The sequence below is a fragment of the Lepisosteus oculatus genome, chromosome 3 (assembly GCF_040954835.1).
Source record: "Lepisosteus oculatus isolate fLepOcu1 chromosome 3, fLepOcu1.hap2, whole genome shotgun sequence".
NCBI classification, from domain to species: Eukaryota; Metazoa; Chordata; class Actinopteri; order Semionotiformes; family Lepisosteidae; genus Lepisosteus; species Lepisosteus oculatus.
Genome location: NC_090698.1, coordinates 19,527,945 through 19,547,788, shown reverse-complemented (window position 1 = coordinate 19,547,788; position 19,844 = coordinate 19,527,945). Strand labels below are relative to the sequence as shown.

Below are 19,844 nucleotides of genomic sequence, written 5' to 3'. Positions count from 1 at the left end.
GTGAAAGAAGCAAAATCACAAGCAGTTAATAAAGAAACAAGGCAATAAATACATTTTCATCCTACCAAAAGGACAACATTGCAGATCAAGTGAATGTATCAATCTGGTGAGTGCGAGTGCAAGAAATATGAAGGCATCTGGATATGAAGAAAAGGACAGAAATGTATAAAAAATAAATTTGTTAAAAAAAAGAACACATCCATTTCCAAGTTCAAAGTTTTTATTTTCAGTCACATACATATATTTATTTTTACATACACAGTACCTTTAAAATGTTGAGTGCTTCTACATTTTTTGTTGTTTTTTTAACCATTTCATTTTTTTTCAAATTTAAATTCAAACGCTACCCTGGAGCTGGAGTTTGAAAAACTGGCATACTTACAAAGCACTGCTGTAGGAACCACATACAGAAAATCAGTCTTACGTCTTAACAAAATGGTTCACTAACAGTAGGGAGAAAAAACAGAATAGAAAGAAAAAAAAACACCACCTGATTTATTTTTCAATGTCTTTTGAATTAGACTTGACACAAGATTCTAAATACTTAATTTCAAATGTCAGAAAAGCAGCCACCCTCACTCCTACCACAGTAGACAATTGTTTATTGCACTGTAATGTTTCTTGGAGGATAATAAAAATGAATCTCGACCATTTAGATCACTGCCAGTATTGCTGTCTTTTTAGTAAGATGACTCTGCCTCATCTATAAAAGTAATGAAATTTGGTAAAGAAAAGTGCTGATGTACATACAGTAGGGTTAGCAAAGGGAGGCCTAATGAGATATAAAATGCACTGCGTAGCTTTTTTCCCCAATAAAACAATGCTAAAGACAGAGCTTGATTATTTAAGCAAAGTACTGTTTTGCATACTAGAGCTGTCCAACTATGGTAATATGAACTGAGGTAATATACTTAAAAAAGCTTAAAACTTGTTTTGTGCCTTAAGTAGATATACTGAGGGATGATGTTCACAATTTTGTGAGTTAATTGTGAAAGTCTGTCTAATCTTAAGATGAAAGGTATCCTACAGTAGGTGTGGGGATGGGAGAATGAGATTTTATACTGTAGTAGTCAAGAGTTTAAATAAAGCCACAACATTTAGATGTTTTCCTGCTTGAACAGCATGTTTATTATCAAACTGTGAAATAAAACTGACACTATAAAGAAAATATATAGAAAATGTTCTTGTATAAAAGCTACATCACTACCACAAACGTAATGACATAACAAAGCATAAAAATGTCAAGCTCCAATCACCTTCTGAAGCGAACATTTTGACAATGAAAAAAGAAGATGGGTTTTTTCAATTAATGTACCAAAAACAAAAATCATCAAATTTTGTTTCAGAGGTGTTTAACTTTAGGAAGTAATTAAAGTGAAACAATCTAGAGTAGCACCATGTACTGTATGCCACAAAGATGCTTTCCCAGAGGACAAAAAGAAAAGTGTCAGACCAAACAAATAGCTGTCACAGTACACGTGGATACAATGTGTTCTGAACGGGCTGTCTCTTGAAGAACATTGTTTTAACAAGTTTTAATTTATGCTATAAAACCAAATACCTCCATGGCAATGGGAAATTATTTGAAAAGCTTGAAAAATGTATTTTTATTGGCAGTCGGGGATTCCCCTAAAAACAGAAAAACCCTACAGCTTCACTAATACAAGACTGCAATTCTGAGGATGAATAATGGCAAACCAGACTAGTCATTAAAAATGACAAAAGTAATACAAAGTTGACACTTGTGACCTGTGAATCGTGTGGATGTAGTAGCTCCTCTTTAAAGCAAATACAATAATACAGCAGCACATTAGTTTTCTTAGTAACAGACCATTGTGGTTCAATTACAACAAAGCTGCGGTACAATAATCACTGTCTTTCATTAATGGAGGATGAACGCCATCAATTTTGTAAAGAATTCTTCCAGTCCAATCGGAATTGTTTGCCAGCTCCAGTTAATTTACCAGTGAACCTTAGTGTTCTGTTCCCAAGAATCGTACATTGGCTATTCATGTAAAACAAATTCATCAGGTTATTTGGCAAAAGGTATAAGGTACAGCTGAAATATATATTTAATGTGACATTTCTGTTTAAATGTAGGTCTATCTAAAGTTACGTTTTGGGAGCATTGTCCATGCAAAATGATTGCTAGACTGTCAAGTTTGGAGCTCACTGAAAAACAATGAATGTCCAAAGACTGATTTGCTAGCCTATGGAATGTGGACATAAAACAGACAACATAAACAGCACACTTGGCACACGGGGTCTATCTGAACAGCTCTATCTACTACAAAGAAAAGTCTAACAAGTATCATTTTTCTTCAACAGCCCTTTCACCGTTCCACAAAAGCATACAATGGGAAAAGGGGTCATACTGCGAGGTGTCGTGATCTATATGTGAGATGGGTAATTCATGTGAGCACAGACTCTGTCTCATTCCTAAACACTGGAGAATTTTTTTTTTATTGAGTTATGGCATTTCCTGTAACAGCTATTATTAGATGTGATTTGCTTGATATACAGTTTTTAACATTATACAAATAAATGTTAAGTTGAAAATGTAAGGGAAAGACAAATTTCTCTATCAACCAGGATTAAGCATCACTGATGCTTGAAATGTTGAAATTTGCCTGCTGTAAAACTACTGTAGATTTCTGAACCAAGCTTCTAAGAAGATCTGACCTAACTATCAGCTCAGCTACCTTTTAATGAAGTTAGTGAAAAAACAACATTAATTTCATAAACGTCCGTATAGAGCTATGTAAGATTTCCTGTAACTCAAAAATTAAAAGTAATAAAGCTTCTTTATTCTCAGTATTCATTTCTCAGACATGGATAAATAACAGTAGGGAAACAGAAGTTGGCTTTATGAAGTCAACCATGATCCCTATTGATTGTGTCCGACAATGCCAGGGGATCTTATGTACTTAACTCCACAACTTTAAAATGTTTTCTGTATTAAATGGTTTTAATCTTGAAATTAGCATGACCTTGTCATCGGTTTAAACAAATCCAGGAAATGTAGTCCATTGCCTTTTTGATGCACTCACACTACTACATAAGCAAAAAAAAATAATGCTTGCTTATTCTAAATGTTTAATATCCCAAAATAGTGTAAATAGCTTTAATGTATTAGAACAATGCTATTCTTTTTTAACAGATTAAAATAATTGTTAATTGTTGTAAATTTTTAAGGGATCAGAAGAATTGAACAGTTAATGTAAAAAATGATAAAAGAAAGTCTTTAAACTAAAATATTGTTTTATTTTACAACTTATTCTGTGCACCTAACATCCATTATCATCATAAATGGGCAATCTATATTAGATAGATTATTATCAAACAAGAGCTTTACCCCAATTTATGTTAGAAATCATAAATTTTACCAAAAATAAATCACAGAAAGCTGTTCTGATCAGCAAAATAATGTTGTAATGAGCACTTTCCTCCTGAACTGTAGCCCTGAACTGTAGCCATCCTCAATCTCTGAATCAAAGATTATGTTTTTTGTAGATTTAGATTCATGTGAGCTCAAGAAACCATTCAATGCAACTTCATGCATTTAATACAATAAATTATGTCCTAAAACTAATGCTCTCTAAAATATCTATTAAAGATTAAAAAGTGTTTTTTTATTTTTACCAAAGGTCTAATTCAAATCTTGTTTCATTGCACCAATGAAAATATGTCTTAACTGCAGATTCCTTCAATGAATATTTGTAATGTAATAGATTTCGAAAGGCAAGATAGGATACCACTTGAAGAATTCAGTTACAGGGCACAGGCTCCTTATTAATTACCTTGTAAGATTATACAGAGGCCATTTGTAAACTTGTTCACAGAAAATCAATCCACACTTGGGAGACAATCCATACCAAAACTCAGCACTTTCAATGTAACCACCTGTAGTGAAATTGTATGGTACTGGTAATGAATGCTCTTTTTTTCCTTAGAGCACTTTCACAAGATTCTTCTGCAAGTTTAGCTTTGCAACTACATATCATCACTGTGTCACATATTGTACTACGCTGGAGTCCAGCTCCAGTGTCATATGACATGATTAACGGCTAAGTAAAATATACGAAAAGGTGATTTTTCTCTTTGGGTGAAATCTTAACTTTCAAAGGTTCTTTTTTTCCACTTGTTACTGGTCTATCTATACACATTTGATTGTCAGTTCATACTGAAAAAAATAAAGAAATGACCACATTCATTTAGCTCATTCTATACAGACAGTTTGGCCTCTTGTATTTTGATTCTGAATTATTATGTACTGTTAAAACTCTGAAGTTTAGTTTTGAATACTTTATAATTCTGGAAATGCCTCCATCTCACAGCTACTCTTTTAAGGGAGTGCAAAGTCTCAGTATCATATCAATAAGAGAATATTACTTGGAAAGTTAACTTAACTTAAAGTTCAAGCCAATGTTTGGGGCTGATATTCTTCCAAAATGGCAATTCAGATCAGGTGATGAATAACTTTTTATGATATTGAATGATGTGTCTGAAAAAAGGGTTACAAACAGTTTAAATAGTAAGAGGCACAGAATGTGCCAAAACTAATTTTATATAATTAGATCTGGACTGACTTGTGTACAGTAAATGTCAGAAAAGCTAGGTTAATGCAACCTACAGGAGAGCTGGGAATGTTAGATCATCCAGACACACATCAATCTAGAATGGGTCATCATTTACTGGTGTGCCCTGTAACTGAATGGGGTAAATGTGACAAATTCACAAGCCTTCGTTATCTAGGCCAACAGTGTAAAACACCAATTCTCAAGAGTAGCAGTCCTGCTGGACTTTAGGAATTTTTTTACATCACCACCTGCCTAAAGTTCAGCCAATCACTCTTTGAAAGTATTCAAAAGCTTAAAGCTAAATCCAGGACAGGTTATAGCCTTTAAACTCTAGAGTCTCAAATCGAAACAATATTAACAATTAGCCTGCACTTCCAAAGTAGTGAATGAAACACACAAATAAAAAAGTTCACAAAAGCATAGCAGTCTGACAAAAGTGAGAATTGGATGCAGTATATGGTCTTTCTAGCACAGAGGGATGAGATTGTCGGACCAATTAGGTACTTGAAAACCTAATGAGTAAGACAGACTTATTAAATGGAAGGTCATGGGTCTTGGGTTATACCCATGAGCAAGGTGCTTCACTCAGCTTGCTTTAGTAACCCAGGTATACATATACTGTATATGTAAGATGTTTTGGACAAAGCACTAGTAATTTATTAAACACTTTGCTGCACTGGAACCTAAGACAAGTAAAGTAGCTTAGAAACTGAACAATGAAAAGAGAAGGCCATCCCTAACTGGTGGCACTGATGTCACCCTGTATGAAAAGAGGCATTGATGGTTCTTTTCCAGCATTCAATGTCTTATATCCCTCCATCAGCATACAGACTCACTGCATACAGAGGTCTACTACTTGACTAGTTCTCCGACATGTAACCAAACAGCTTCAACCCAAAGAACACATGAAGTCATGGGCGTTGCCTGAATCTCATTTGTTTGCATCCATGTCTATGACAAAGTATACATACTGTTTTCTTTGAACTCTGTGAGCTTTTTTATTTCTTAATGCATGCATTTCTTCTGGCTTAATAAGGGTAACAATAATGGTAATGTTAAAAAATTTCATGGAATGATACACTGTGCAATTAATGCTAATAATAAATAAACATGCCTTATTTTAACAACATTATATTAACTGGTGTGCATGAAAGACATATGAGTAAATAGTAAATTACTAAGTAAATTACCTCATCTATTACTGTTTTATGAATTATTACATACAGGACTGTGTATGATAATTCCTTTAAATTCAGAAAGGTGTAACATTTTGATCATGAAAAAATGCATCCATCCATTTTCTAAACTGCTTTATCCAGTACAGGATCATAGGGGGAGACAGCAGTCTAACCAGGCAAGCAACAGGCACAAGGCAGGATATACTCTGGATGGGATGCCATTTCAGGGCACATACCGTATACACAAACTCACATCAGTTTTACAGAAGCAAATTAACCTACCAGTATGTCTTTGGACACTGGGAGGAAATCAGGGCAGTGGGAGGAAACCCACATGAACATGTTCCACACAGATAGCACCCCAGGTCCCCAGGAATTGAACCCAGGGCCCCAGTGTTGTAAGAAAGCAATGCTAGCCACTGTGCCACCCTGAATAAATGCAATCATCTGAAAACAACCAAGGGTTTTGTGTGCGAGGGTAAATGGGGCAGGCAATCACAAGACAACAGACAATACATAGTTTGACATGGAAAAAAAAAGACTTATTCCTTGATGTTTGAAATCATACAGAGATGTAAAACTTAGAGTTTACAACCAAACATAACCTCACTGAGGATCAGACATACTGTCTTCCAAGGCTTTCCGGATGAATTACATATTATTGATAATATTTGTTATCCGGAAGAATAATAGATTCAATAAGATATATTGCCGTTTCACTTTATCTTAATTAACCAGTGGTGATTTTTGGTGATTTCTTTTAGGTTACAAACGTCTACATGTTTAAAGGCACTTGCCAATTTTAGAGTTTATTTAAAAAAAAACATTAGGCAATCCAGATTTCTGGTACTAGGTAGTTCACTGTATCTTTGCTTCCCTTTCTAAGTAACGAAACATTCATAAAAACAAAATTAAAATAATAAAAATCAGTGCACAGTAAAAAGGATTGCAGCCTGTATTTTACAACCTTAGCAACAACTAAAAACTGTGATGAGGTAAATACTCCTAAGTTCATTTCTTCTTCATTTCTGTATTCTCCGCACTTATATAAGGCGAATGTAACTTGTTGCCCCAGTTACACAGACACAACTAAAGTAACCTTCAGTGTTATGAATGTACTTCATTAGGACCTTATGACGTGCATAAAATGTGTGACAACCAGGACAGCACTGTAATGCAACAGATTTATATAACACAAACAGCTAGGAAATAAATTTTTGAGCTCTTTATATGACAGTAATTCACCTTCGCCCCTGCAACTCAGGTACAACTGTTGCCAAAACTCTCGTGTTCTTGACCTGGCCAAATTTCACTTACATGGTTTATAAACAAAATCTTCATACGTATTTATCATATTATTAAAATTTTAATCATGCAGGACTACAGGCAAGGGCAACTAAGGTCAAAGATATGATATGGCAAGGTCTGCAGCTAATCCAATACTGGCCAATAGTCCCACTTGTTCTACATATCAGCTGTACAGAATTACATATGTACAAAGGGATGCTGTACAAGCCTTCCCCAGTGTAGTCTCATACAGTGCATGAGTATGTTAATTTCAGAAGGGTTAATTCGTTATTGGAGCTGGCAAAACATCTAGTTTTAGTAATGTAATAAATAGTAACTGACATTGGGGCTATAGAGGTTTGTAATAATCACAAAAGAAGGGGCCCACCTTGCCATATCAGTACAGAAGCTTGCAGGGTTGTTGGTATTCAGCCAGTAATTTACACTTTACAGATGCCCGTCTAAGCTTTTTTTTTTGCTATTTTTACTTTTTCAATGCCATATGAAGGAGGTTATAAGCAAAGCAACTAGACGTTAATAAATATACATTTCTGCATGAAATTGTTATTTTTTTCCCACTCTCTTATTTTTTTTTATTTTATAATGAAGACGCAGGCTGATCTGTTATTTTTTTTTCGTGTTCTGTAGCATTTCACCTTCTGAAGAACATCGGGTTACGCAGGCAGGCGGCTAGTCACCTGCAACAACCGAGGGGTCCTGCAGAGGTTTCCAGGCTGCTATCTGTGTCAGAGGCCAGAGTCTGGTCAGTGGACATGGAGGAGATGTCGTTGACTGAGGAGGATGGAGGGAGGCTCTCACTACTGTTCACGGCTGCACCTGTGCTAAGAAAATCAACAGCAATGGGATTAAAACTAAAAAAAAAACCAATTGCTTAATAAAAGGTTTAAAGCTTTAGGGTGTTAGACATGAGAGAATGCAAGTTAAGGATGGAGGTGTTGGTAAGCATCTTGTGAGATATTCAATGATGGTTTACATGATATATTTTGCACTTCAACCATAGCTTATTTTACATTTCAAGCTGATTTTGCTTTGTGTTCAATGTCCATGTTTTCACCATTGTTTAATGACTATTTCTTGGATGCCAGTACACTGATTTACCTCAGTTCTTAAAAAAACGTTCTTACAAATTTAGTGTGGTAAAAAGGGAAGAGCATGGGTTAAATTAGGTTAGTCTCTGTTTTAATGTTTCTGGTTGTACAAAAGGTATACCAAAGCATCTTTCTCCATTTTTATTTAAGCTAGAATTCTGTTTTCCGGTCATTAATTCATTTTGCTGACACAAGCAAGCGCGTTAGCTGTAATAAGGGGCCATACAGGCAAAAATAACACAATTAAAAATATTTTTTAGTATTTTACACAAAGTTGAAAAAGCATCTATAGACTGTAACAAGGTCAATGATAGGTTAATAAACCTTTGGCTCAGCTTGAAGAGAAGGTTTAGATATGTGACAGTTTCAAAATCTCTCTTAAGCCACTAGGTGGAGACATGAGCATGTGTATACTGTATATGGTACAGCTACAGTACGTAGTTTTGATCATTATGGGCATTCATAATTTTGCTAACATTTTTTCATATATATCCACCCATTTTCTAACCAGAAACTATCCTGGCAAACAAAGGGCGCATATTCAGGCTGCACCCTGGATGGGACACCAGTCCATCACAGGACATTCACAGATAAAACACACATACTGTACCAGCGACAATATTCCTACAGTAGAAGCCAATTAACCTACAAGTTTGTCTTTGGACTGTGGGAGAAAAAACAGAACACCCAACAGTAACCTACAGTACAGAAGCACAGGGAGAACATATAAATGCCACACAGGTAGCTACCCAGGAATTGAACGCCCCGGTGCCAATAGGCAGTAATGCTAACCATTATACCACCATGCCATCCTTTTTCATATTTCGTTTTTTCTGCTTAGAATCCTTAGAATGTGCAAACTTCTAGGAAATAATTAATATTGTCATGCTTCACATGACCATTGAATAAATGGATCTGAATACTATACTGTGAGTCATTAGATTTGTAATAAATGAGTGCTATATCCAATGGCATTTGTTGCATTTTTAATGCTCCTCACTATATATTTTTAACTTCTTAATGCTTACAAAAGACTATGCACTCCAAAATTCCTGCATGCTACCCCTTTCTATTATTTAAAATATATAACCCACAAAAGAATGTGAACATAAATTTAGCATAAGAGCACATTTCTATCCAGTGTACACCATTTAAATTGGTATTTATTGTTTTCACAGAGAAAACACCCATTTAAATGGTGTATGCTGGATAACAATCTAAAGAGAAAGTGACAGAACAGAATAGTTTTTATTATATAGAATAAAACGTTGTATTTCAGTCTGTAAAACCTACAACATCCATGTGCCATGGTATAAACATTCATTTTTTTGTAGCAATGATGAATTGTTGACGTACTGTATATTTACCCCCCTTACCATAACTTGCTCAGTTGTACAAACAAGTTGTACATCTAAAAACAATGGAAATAATACAGGAAAAAGAACTTGGATGATGATGTTTAATTTTCATTACTTACAATTTACTTTATTATTTATAATTGCAGGACACTCATTTTAACTCATTCAAAGTACACGAAAGAGAGGAATTCCCAGATAAGCATACAAAAACAACTCACAAAGATGACCATTAAAAGTTTTTGCTAAAATTAATTGCAAAACATCTTCAAAGATGTCTTGTGAACTGCAGGAAGCACCTTGAGACTTCTTTGAAGACTACACAGAAAATGAATAAATGGAGGTGGATTTAAAGATGCAAAGCAAGGAAAGTGCCCTGGCCATTTGCAGAACTGTATACTAAAGCTAAGCAAGGATTAAATGGTTTAAAACCTGGACAACTGAGAACTACTGTAGGTAAAAATATTTACCTGTAGGTTAGATTAGAACAAAGGTTTGGGTTAGAAAACAGCCTGTAAATGAGGGAGAATGATATACTAATCCTACAAATGCTTTAAAAGACTATCACACCCACAATTCCTTACGTTGCTCAATCCTTTTGTTGAAGGTTACTCAGGCTCTTTAGCTGTCCTCATAAGTAGGCGAGTTGGGGGAAGTATTTCCTCTGATTTCATTGTCCCAACTGTCATCGGCAGGGGCTGGCAACCTGTTATTATGTGAGGTCAAATGAGTTCTAAAACCTAAACAAACATGTGGGAGGTCTATCTTCGGGCCTTTTCTTAAATCTATGCTTCTTTAAGCTGTCTATCGACATAACAATTCTACATGACAGATATGATAAGCTATAAAGAGTAGCTATCAGAAATTTATATTCCCTTTTAGTTGGGTCTGGTCTCTCGACTGTCCTGGTGTTCTTCAAAGGCAAAGCTATGAAAATATCTGGAAAATACGCAGTAGTGTCATGACCAGAAACTTCTGAACAATTTATTTTAGGAATTTTTGTCTGGCAGATACATGTACATTCTTAAAAACATCTGTGCACATTACCAGAGGGTTCTGACCAAATTTTGGTCAAAGCTGTTTAAGAGTAATTAGCCACAAACATAAAAAGTTAATATTCAACACAGAATAATAAAACTTCATATATGATAAATAAGGCAGTTCATACATTGTTATGTATTAATGATTTTTAATGTATAAAATATTAATAGAGGATTTTACACCTCACTGTGTATCACAACCTGGCAAACTATGTGGAGGGAAATGAGAACAAAATAATAAGGCAATGAAAAATAACACCACTCAAACCTCTAAATTGAAAATGAAAATGAGCCGTGCAAGGAACCTTCATTTCTGTCCTTCAAATTATAGCTCTTTCCTCAGGGCAGTCATTTTGCAAGGTCTAGCTGCAGAGGGGAAATGTGCCCTGTTAGCATTATAATCTTACAAAAAAAAAAACTCTTCCAAGTTGAACCAAGCTGAATGAGTTGAAGTAAACTTCCAACTTGTATTAAAATGAAATCTGCTATTGAACAACAATGCGGTGCCAAGATGTCCTCTTAATAATTAATTACACTTAACAGTTCAAACTGTAAGATTTGTATAGCCCTTCTCATCGCAAAGGAACTCAAAGTACCTTCACATACAGTATAGGAGAAGAATGACTTTATCTACACCTAAAATGCAATACCCACCTGAGTGACACCTTGCAGCCATCCTTTACCAGCAGCCACCCTACATAGCAGGTTCATTACGTGACCAATTGAATTAAGGTGGTTTATATGATTTGGATACAACAACTGAAGTATTTTTTTTGTGTTGCTGTGGACACACTCATTCTAGCAAAGAACCAGACCTGTGAGGCCTAGAAGACAGCACTCTTGTAGCTGTGCCACACAGTCCCTGCAGCTACAATCTAATATAGCCCACTCAGCAGACAGACAAGAAAATACTTTCAAGAATGCAATAAAACCTCTTCAAAAAGGTTTAGTCATCATCTACAGCCATAAACAGGACAGTGGTATGCAACAGGGAAAATCACATATCCGATTTTCAAAACACAAGAGAGCCCCAGATTCAGCATGAACACTCAGCATTCCCTATCGGCTTGTAGGCACTCCATATATCTTCACTTTATTTACTTATATGGTATGTAAAGGCAAATCTCTTCTCGATGGTAAGCATGAAAGCACAAAAGAGTTAAAGAAGCCCTTAAGGCCCTGCAAACAGCAAAACTCATTGAATGCAACCAAAATTATACTGGAGACAGAAAAACAGCAAGAACTCGAGTTTGTTCAACTACTGTATATTACATCACACAACTAAGGCCTTCTTCCATTCAGAGACAAGAGAAGGAAAATATGTTAAACAGATGTGGAAGGTAAAACATTAAAGAAAACAATAACTAAAGCTTAATACTGTACAGTTTCTTCAAATCGTACTTTTTGTATTACAATAAAACAAGATAAACAGCTGCACATCTACAATATGCCCCTTTATCTAAAGTTTATACAGTAGATAAAAGCTCTTTTCAGTTTCTAATGATGTGCTTGTTTATCAAAGTGTAAAGCTTCAAATAAAGAAGATGTGGCACTGGTTGTTTCTTGGCTGTATTACAGCAAGAATTCTTACATTCTGCACTTACTGGACATGCTTACAGTCTCAGCTATTGGGAAAGACTTATGAACATGATGTATAAAAGTAAAATACATACAGTATTACTGTATATAAAATATGCTATATATTGTAATGTCTATATTTATATTAATTTATACATTACATTTTGTCCATTTTATTTTAATCTAACAGTAAATCCTAAAAAAAAACTACATTTTGTAGTCCATATGTAGTCTTTTAGACTTCATGGATGTGTAGGGAAGGACAAACTACGTCAGTGATGAGGAACAGGTGCAATTGAGCTCATTAGATTTGATTGGTAAATGTTTTGGAATGGCTACTGCAACATGTCATATTAGCTGCTAATTAGTACTTTTTGTGCACAGGTTTGTAAAGATTCTGATCTGATGTACTGTAAATCATACAAATCATACAAGTGGCAAATTTGGTTTTTTCTCACCAAAATTAAGGTATATTAATAAAAATCAGTTTTTAGAATAGTAGAAAACACTAGGCATTGAATCATTTGCTTACAACACATTGTGACTGGTAGTGACTGATAACTTGATTAGGCTGGGGGGAAGGGAGGTCAAGGGACTGAACAGCATGGGAATGTGGCTACATGCCTTGTTCTCTTACTTTGGACAATCACTCAATCAGCCTCCTGGGAGGAGTCTGAAGTCTTTTTAAAAGAGCAGAGGAAAGGTTTTTGCTTAGTTCTGTTCTGAATGCCATATGGTTAAGATGTATCAAACCATACTGTAGGTCAGCATGATTATGCTGTGTGTATTATTAGGTGTTACAATAGTGCTTTCTATTTTACTGGTGATCATTCCAGATAGATTTACTTAACTTTCATGGCCTGACTGGCCATACCAAAGATGCATACTGTAATGGTGGCAATAATAGAGAGCACATCACCGACTACTGCACCAGTTAGTGTTTATATTCAAACAAAAAGACGCCACCAAGCAGCCCTGATCTGACAGGCAAGACAAAAGACTTGTAAATGCCAGTGAACCATTTATTAATGAAGTCTTTTTAAAAAATGTTAGAGGAAATGTTAGAGGAAGCCATCTGTATTGTATTTTTTAATACCCCTACAGTACATTAAACCTGAGAGATGCAAAAAATGCATCAGGATTATTTTTAATATCAATATATTGTACAGCTGCAGTGGTTTGTGTGTTCCTTTAGCAGAGTAATATTAATTCTTCCTTTTATTATCTTTATATGGGCTTTCCTGTAATTCAGTTGTTGATATTTGAGTAAAACTAGATAAATATAAAAACATATTTTAAATTTAGTTATTGTATCAATTTAATCAATTTAATTAATGCACAATAATATAGGAAAAATATTTTGTTCACATCTCACTTAGAAGACTTCAAAATGTGATAAATAACATAGAAATAAAATTTCCCATTTTCCTTAACATACCCTAAGGCAGTCCGACGTGCTGCTTGAGAGCTGAAAGATTTTCCATTACATTAGCAAGGTTACACTGATATATTGGCACTTAACTCCTGAAAAATCCATTGCAAATTCGTCTCTGTACAGCTCCTGCTTTTAGAATACTTATCATGTTATTAGAAAAATAATGACAAAGATGATACAAAAAGTGTTTAATGTTTTATGTTGACTAGACATCTTCACTTGCTCTAATAGATGTAATTTCTGTTCATAATGTATTATATATCTGTTCATATATTGTTATATGGTATTTAATATATTAATATAATGAGCTTATTGTTGTTAACCCACAGCAGATATTAGGTTCTATTAAAAAAAAAACATGTGTTCAGATCTGATCTTGGAAAGTCAATAATGGTGGCACTTGATCATTTCAAACAGCTTTGGTAATACCTTAGATTTGGAAACGTTCAGACCTGTAAAATGACTTCTGACACTAAAAATACTCAATTAACACATTGCATAGTCATGTAATTAGGCAGTCCGATGAATATATTGCACATTATTCTACTATATTATCATACTTAGCCTTTTCGTTTTCCTGTGGATTCTCAGATAGGTTTCTTTTCATAGACAGTCTAATATTGTGAAGCACTGCCCTCTGGTGTTTATTAATACACCAAGCAGACTCATCAGCTCAGTTTCAGAGTTTATTATTCTGGCCCAGAATTGATTAATTTTCAGAGACAAAGGAATGTAAACATGATTTAATTAATATTATCACTGATAATAGTTGGGGAAAAGTGTATTTTCAAAGTTGAGAACATGACAATTAAAAACCTCACCTTATGTATTACTGATTAAGCAGATCAGGTTGCACAGTTTCTATCAAGAGCTACTGTATTAATAGTAGTTATTTGTAAAATAGATCCTTTGATATAAGAGCTGTGAAAAGTTACTTAACACAGAAAATGTAAGAAATCATTGTACTTACCAATAAATATGCATAATTCCAAAGCATAAAGTTCATTGGTGCTATACCACAAAGTACCACTTTCTAAGGATTATGTTTAATTTATGGCATACTGTTATTCTCTAAATGTAACTATTAACCTCAACAGATTTTAACAGAATTGACAGAAAACAGACCACAAGCTCCATCCTTATATCATGACACAGTAAGCATACAGAGATATGGAAATACAATATAATGTAAATGACTGACTGCATGCATTTTCTATGATTACAACCTTTTATAAATGGAAAGAGAGCATGTTTTTTCCTCAATAACTGTCGAAATTCACTTTATAAAGAAATGCAAAAATATAAAAATAAGAACCTTGTACTCAATAATGTGTTACTTTTTATGTTAAGATATTCTGCTTTACACTCCAGATGAAATTCACACATGAATTTATTCAGATACCATATTTCAATAGTAAAGTCCACTGTATGCGAATTTAAACACAATGATAGACAATGACAAATGAGCTAAACACAATGGAATTTTTTGGTAAAAGGCACACCTAATTATTTTTTAAATTCACTTACAGAAAGATTAGGTTATGTACTGAGAGTACCTGAAGGAGATGGCTGTCCCTTCACAACACCATTTTTAGTTTTCTCCTCGAAGTTCATTACTTCTTTGTAGATTAGCTCTGAAAAAAAAGGATTTCATTGCAATCAATGTGACAAGCTATCTTGTAGATTTGCTTGTACTCTACTGTTGCATCATCAATGCCAAACTTCACTAAAAATGTTAAGAACATAAAATGGTTTACAATGACAGCAGGCCTTTTGATCCATCTGGTTCATTTTGTTGTTAGTAGCTGATTGATCCAAAGATCTCGCCCACCTGTTTCTTGAAAGCACTAATGGCATCACCTTCAAAAATAGACTTGTAGCTTGTTTCAGACTCCTACAAAACCTTGTATAAAATAGTACCTTCTGTTCTCAGTGTTGAATCTCCTTCCCCATTTATGTATTCCCTATTAGTTGTGAAAAATTCCAATGGGTTACATTTTTCAATAGCTACAGTATGAAAAGTCTGAATACTTTAATCAAGCCACTAAGCAGTCTTTTCTATTCAAAACAGCTGTAAATATACAGTAGTAAGTTATTTAAGCCTGTCATACAGTAGTAAGACATTTCTTCGAACCTGAGTATGTACAGTACCTGGTCATTGTTTTCAGGAAGGATTCCAGAGCACAAATCTTTTTTAAACCATGGTGGCCAACATTGTAGACAATATTCTAAATTTTTGATTTATTTTTTGCATACAGACACAGATAGCAAATCATACAGATCTATTTAATAGTCAATTATGTGTCTCATTTAATCTTTTTTTTATATTATTAATTAGAAAAGAAATGTTTGATTTTTTCTCTTTATCAAGAAATAGTTAAGAAAACTAGAAATAAACTATTTTAACTTATTTTGGACAAATGAAAAATGATCTTCCATCAACTACATTTTAATGTTCAAAGAAAAAGAAAAAAACTACCCATCATAAAACACAATTTCTTGTCATAAAAGTGTGGTTAGTAACACTGGCATATGGAATTTTCCTCATGTTCTTGTTCTGTTTAAAAAGTGTAGTTTGTAATCAAAGACACCTATGTTTCTTCCCGGCTTGGAAGTGATTTCAGGGTTTTACCTTTCCATTCATCAATAGTATGTTCTCTTTCATCAAGCTGCTTATCATAGATTTGTGGAGGGGGCTGAGGAGAAAAAAAAGACAGCGAATGGATTAATGGTGTAAATGTTTTTAATCATTTTTAAATAAATATAGTTACAGTATCATGCTCTACCCATTCCAGTCTCTCAATTAGCACATCCTTTCTGTTAAGTTAAAAACAGCAATTTTTAAAAAATGAAACTGAAAAAAGTCAATTTGCTTACAGTAAGCACATATCTTTATAAGATCAGTAAAAAAAGCTAAGAAACCAAATAATGCTTGAAGTAGAAGGCACTTAAAATGACACTAAATGTTCACCAGTGTATATTGTATATAATCAGCATTAAGCATATTTCAATGTTAAACACAACATGTTCATTATGCATTCATAAACTGTAATATACTGTAATTTGTAAGAAACTACAAATGATTTACAGCGGAATATAAAAGAAACCAACTATTTCGCATACATTGGTAGAGACAAACCATGAAGATGCACCTTTAATCATTTGCAAGTATTGATCGAGTTGAAAAGTGCAGAAAAAACGAGAGTATGGGAAATTTTGACAAAGCATAAACAAAGCAGCACAGAACACAGAAGCAAAAATAAAAACCTAGTAAGGTCCAACAAAATGGAAATACTGCATTGGCCATGTAAGTTTTATGTTAATGTTTGTACACAAATTTACACTGCCAAAACACGAATATCCATTGATTTCATAAAGAAACTTCATGCTGTTAAAAGTTAACAAATGAAATTTGAAAACATTATGAAAAGGTTAGAAAAGGAGTAGTATCAAGCATTGCTAATGTTAAAAAAAAGGAGCAAATGCTGCTGAAAAAGGCTCTTCCCTTGGTTCTTCTTACTTTTATTCTTTACAATGAAAAAGAATGAAGTAAAAGAAGAAAGCAGTTTTTTTTTCCAATTTTTATCTTGAACAGAGCCAAATAATTATATATTTACCAAAGGCCACCATGATTTCCATAGATGTGAGAAATAACACTATACAGTAAGACCTACTGAACGTTTGCTAGAGATCAAAATAAATTAATTCCAGCATTTATAGAACATCCAATTATGTTTTTATAGTTTAAGATGTGGGCTATTATGGATGACAAGTTACATAACACCATTACTTTGATAGCTAAATAATTCTGAACCATACAGTATTTTTGCTATGGCCATATCCTGCATGTACTGTATGTATATATGTTATTAGTACTGTATCTATCTAAGATTAGACATAAGTGCACTTCAGCAACTTCTGAAAATACTACTTATCAGATGCTGCTAATATTGTGGAAGCTCGAAAAAGTAACGACACAGGGTCTTGGGTTGTACTGAATAAGATACTGGCATCCCCTGTTCATGTAAAAAAAATGGCTCAAATCAGGTAGGCAGCCCTGCTTCTTAGAATGTTCCTTTTTAATAATACCTGATGATAAGCCTTTTTGTTGGAGCTGCCACCCACTTAAAGTTTTTCTTTTGGATCTATTTTTCCCTACCTATAGCATGGTAGATTTATCAAATCAAATCAAATCAAAGTTTATTTATCAAATGCACAACAATACGGCGTGCAGCAGTAGTTGCTGGCAATGAAATGTTTCAGTCCTCCATATGATCTCAGACATTTAAACACTGCTTGTCCAATCACAAGTTCATCTGTGAGTCCAATTAAGTCAGAATCAGAATTCATATATAGAGAGGAATGTATATACTGTATATCCAATATATATCCAATCAGACATAACCTTTGGCATCATCTGAAACATGGACTTATTGACCTGTAAAGTACATAATGCATGGCACTTCTAGATCTTATAACAGCATCATTAAGCCGTCTATGAATCATTTCATTAGAAAATCATTCTCCTATAACATTTTAAACTGCATTTCTCAATAGGGCCGAATTAACAAAAAGCTACTTTCAGAGCAACTGTATTCTCCTCATCTATTCTTCTGACATTTACACACAAAGGAATATCACACAGAACGTTCCATACCTACAGTAGGTAACATGACATGTTTTTTGATTTTATAGTATCCCAATGCCCTAGTACATTACAGAACAGATATGATTTGTTTCTTGGGTGTTACAGCTAGACAGATTAAAATAAAAAAGGGTTGATTGCACACTGGAAGATAGAATTACTGAGCACTAAGTCCAAGACAGCAATTTAACTGAAACAGTACTTTAAGTTTTTTTACTTGACTTTAAGGTTAACCATTGGCAGAATTTGAGTATGTTAGTATGTAAAGGAATAGAATAGTCAGCAGGCAGGCTGGATGGACAGCTAGGTAAAACAGATTTAGATTATGCAATCACTTTCAAGGCTGTGGAAAGGAATGGGAAGGACAGCAAGTTTCACTGGATCACACCTATCAGGGCTTTAAGTTTTCAACCATTTCAGTTTCCCAAATTACTTAAATAACTTCACTGACTTAGTTCTCTGTTGTAGTGAAATTACTACTTCTTCACACAAAAGTGAATTAAACATTTATATTTTTTTCTATCTATTAAGGAAGTGAAAGATTATAAAGTCAAATTAAAACTATTTTTTTTGCATTTTAGTGCCTCTGTCTGATTTTAACAGAATAAGAATAGTCTACTACATTTAATTCAGCAAGGATAAGGGGTCATTACCAGTTCGCAGTGTTTGAAAAGAGTAGTTCATTGCTTCCACTTACAGATAACGTCACACGCACATGCACACAAACAAATCTTTATGCAAAATACAGTACTTGCCCCTCTTGTAAAATTTTGGCTACATGTTTGTACAGCTAGCATTAAAAACATTTTCTAAGGTCAAATATTATTTACCATGGATATTTGGACGAGATCTCGGTTCTTCATCAGCGTGAAAATAAGAGTAGAAAGAGGAAAAAGAATAGACAGGTTGAGGGAATTTGGAATGCTATTTGTTTCTGGACAAAATCCAGAGGTGGCCAAGACAATTACAAAGTTGAAGTACTGCCGTAACTCGGGAATCGTACTTTCTTCCATAAATAAACCTAAAAACATTGTGAAAATATACTGTATTATAGAAATAAAAAATGTCCACTTACACCAAGCAGCAATCAAATAGTTAAATAGTAAACACATTTATATTTTTATTTATTAAAAAAAGCATTGCCTATATGAAGAAAATAATTTGGTAAATGTAAAATACTACTTCAGATTAAAAAACAGAACTATTTTAAGTTATAGTATCTCTTCTAGTTAAACCATATTAACTCTACTTCATTAGTCTCAGTATATATTTCATGTTTCTTTCACAATATCTTTCACAACTGTGTTTTTACTAACAGTTAAAATAATGAGGCACTACCCCTGCTGCCTCTCTGTTATATTTCTTGTGAGCCTTCATTTCTAACAAGTGACCGGTAAGAAATTACTTTTACCCAATCTACACGTAATCTTATTTACACACTGATGAAGGTCTCAGAAATGTATTTGAATAATACATATACACTGCATATACACAGCAGTGTCAGTGGTTTGATTTCTTGCCAATGTTTTCTTAAACACTAGAAATGAAAATAATTGAAAGTAGTTACATTGCTGATGTTGTAATTGAGTATATCATGCATACAATGAATTTAAATGGAATGAGTGGAACACATACCC

At 34.0% G+C, this 19,844-nt stretch overlaps 1 protein-coding gene across 13 annotated transcripts in view; it reads right to left on the bottom strand.

Annotated features, from left to right (window-relative positions):
* Positions 1 to 202: 202 nt before the first annotated feature.
* The window catches only part of mapk10 (mitogen-activated protein kinase 10), a 103,516-nt gene continuing 83,874 nt past the window's right edge, over positions 203 to 19,844 (bottom strand). For 8 of the 13 annotated variants that reach the window (XM_015340143.2, XM_015340152.2, XM_015340153.2 and 5 more), the window contains 4 exons: positions 19,038 to 19,064; positions 16,195 to 16,258; positions 15,119 to 15,196; positions 203 to 7,882 (listed from right to left, as the gene is read on the bottom strand). In XM_015340143.2, the coding sequence (XP_015195629.1) occupies positions 7,740 to 7,882; positions 15,119 to 15,196; positions 16,195 to 16,258; positions 19,038 to 19,064 (312 nt within the window). In that variant the 3' untranslated portion in view covers positions 203 to 7,739. Of the gene's footprint in view, positions 7,888 to 10,093; positions 10,216 to 15,089; positions 15,197 to 16,194; positions 16,259 to 19,037; positions 19,065 to 19,844 lie in introns of all 13 variants that reach the window. The other 5 variants (XM_069186977.1, XM_069186978.1, XM_069186980.1 and 2 more) reach the window with 5 other exon arrangements.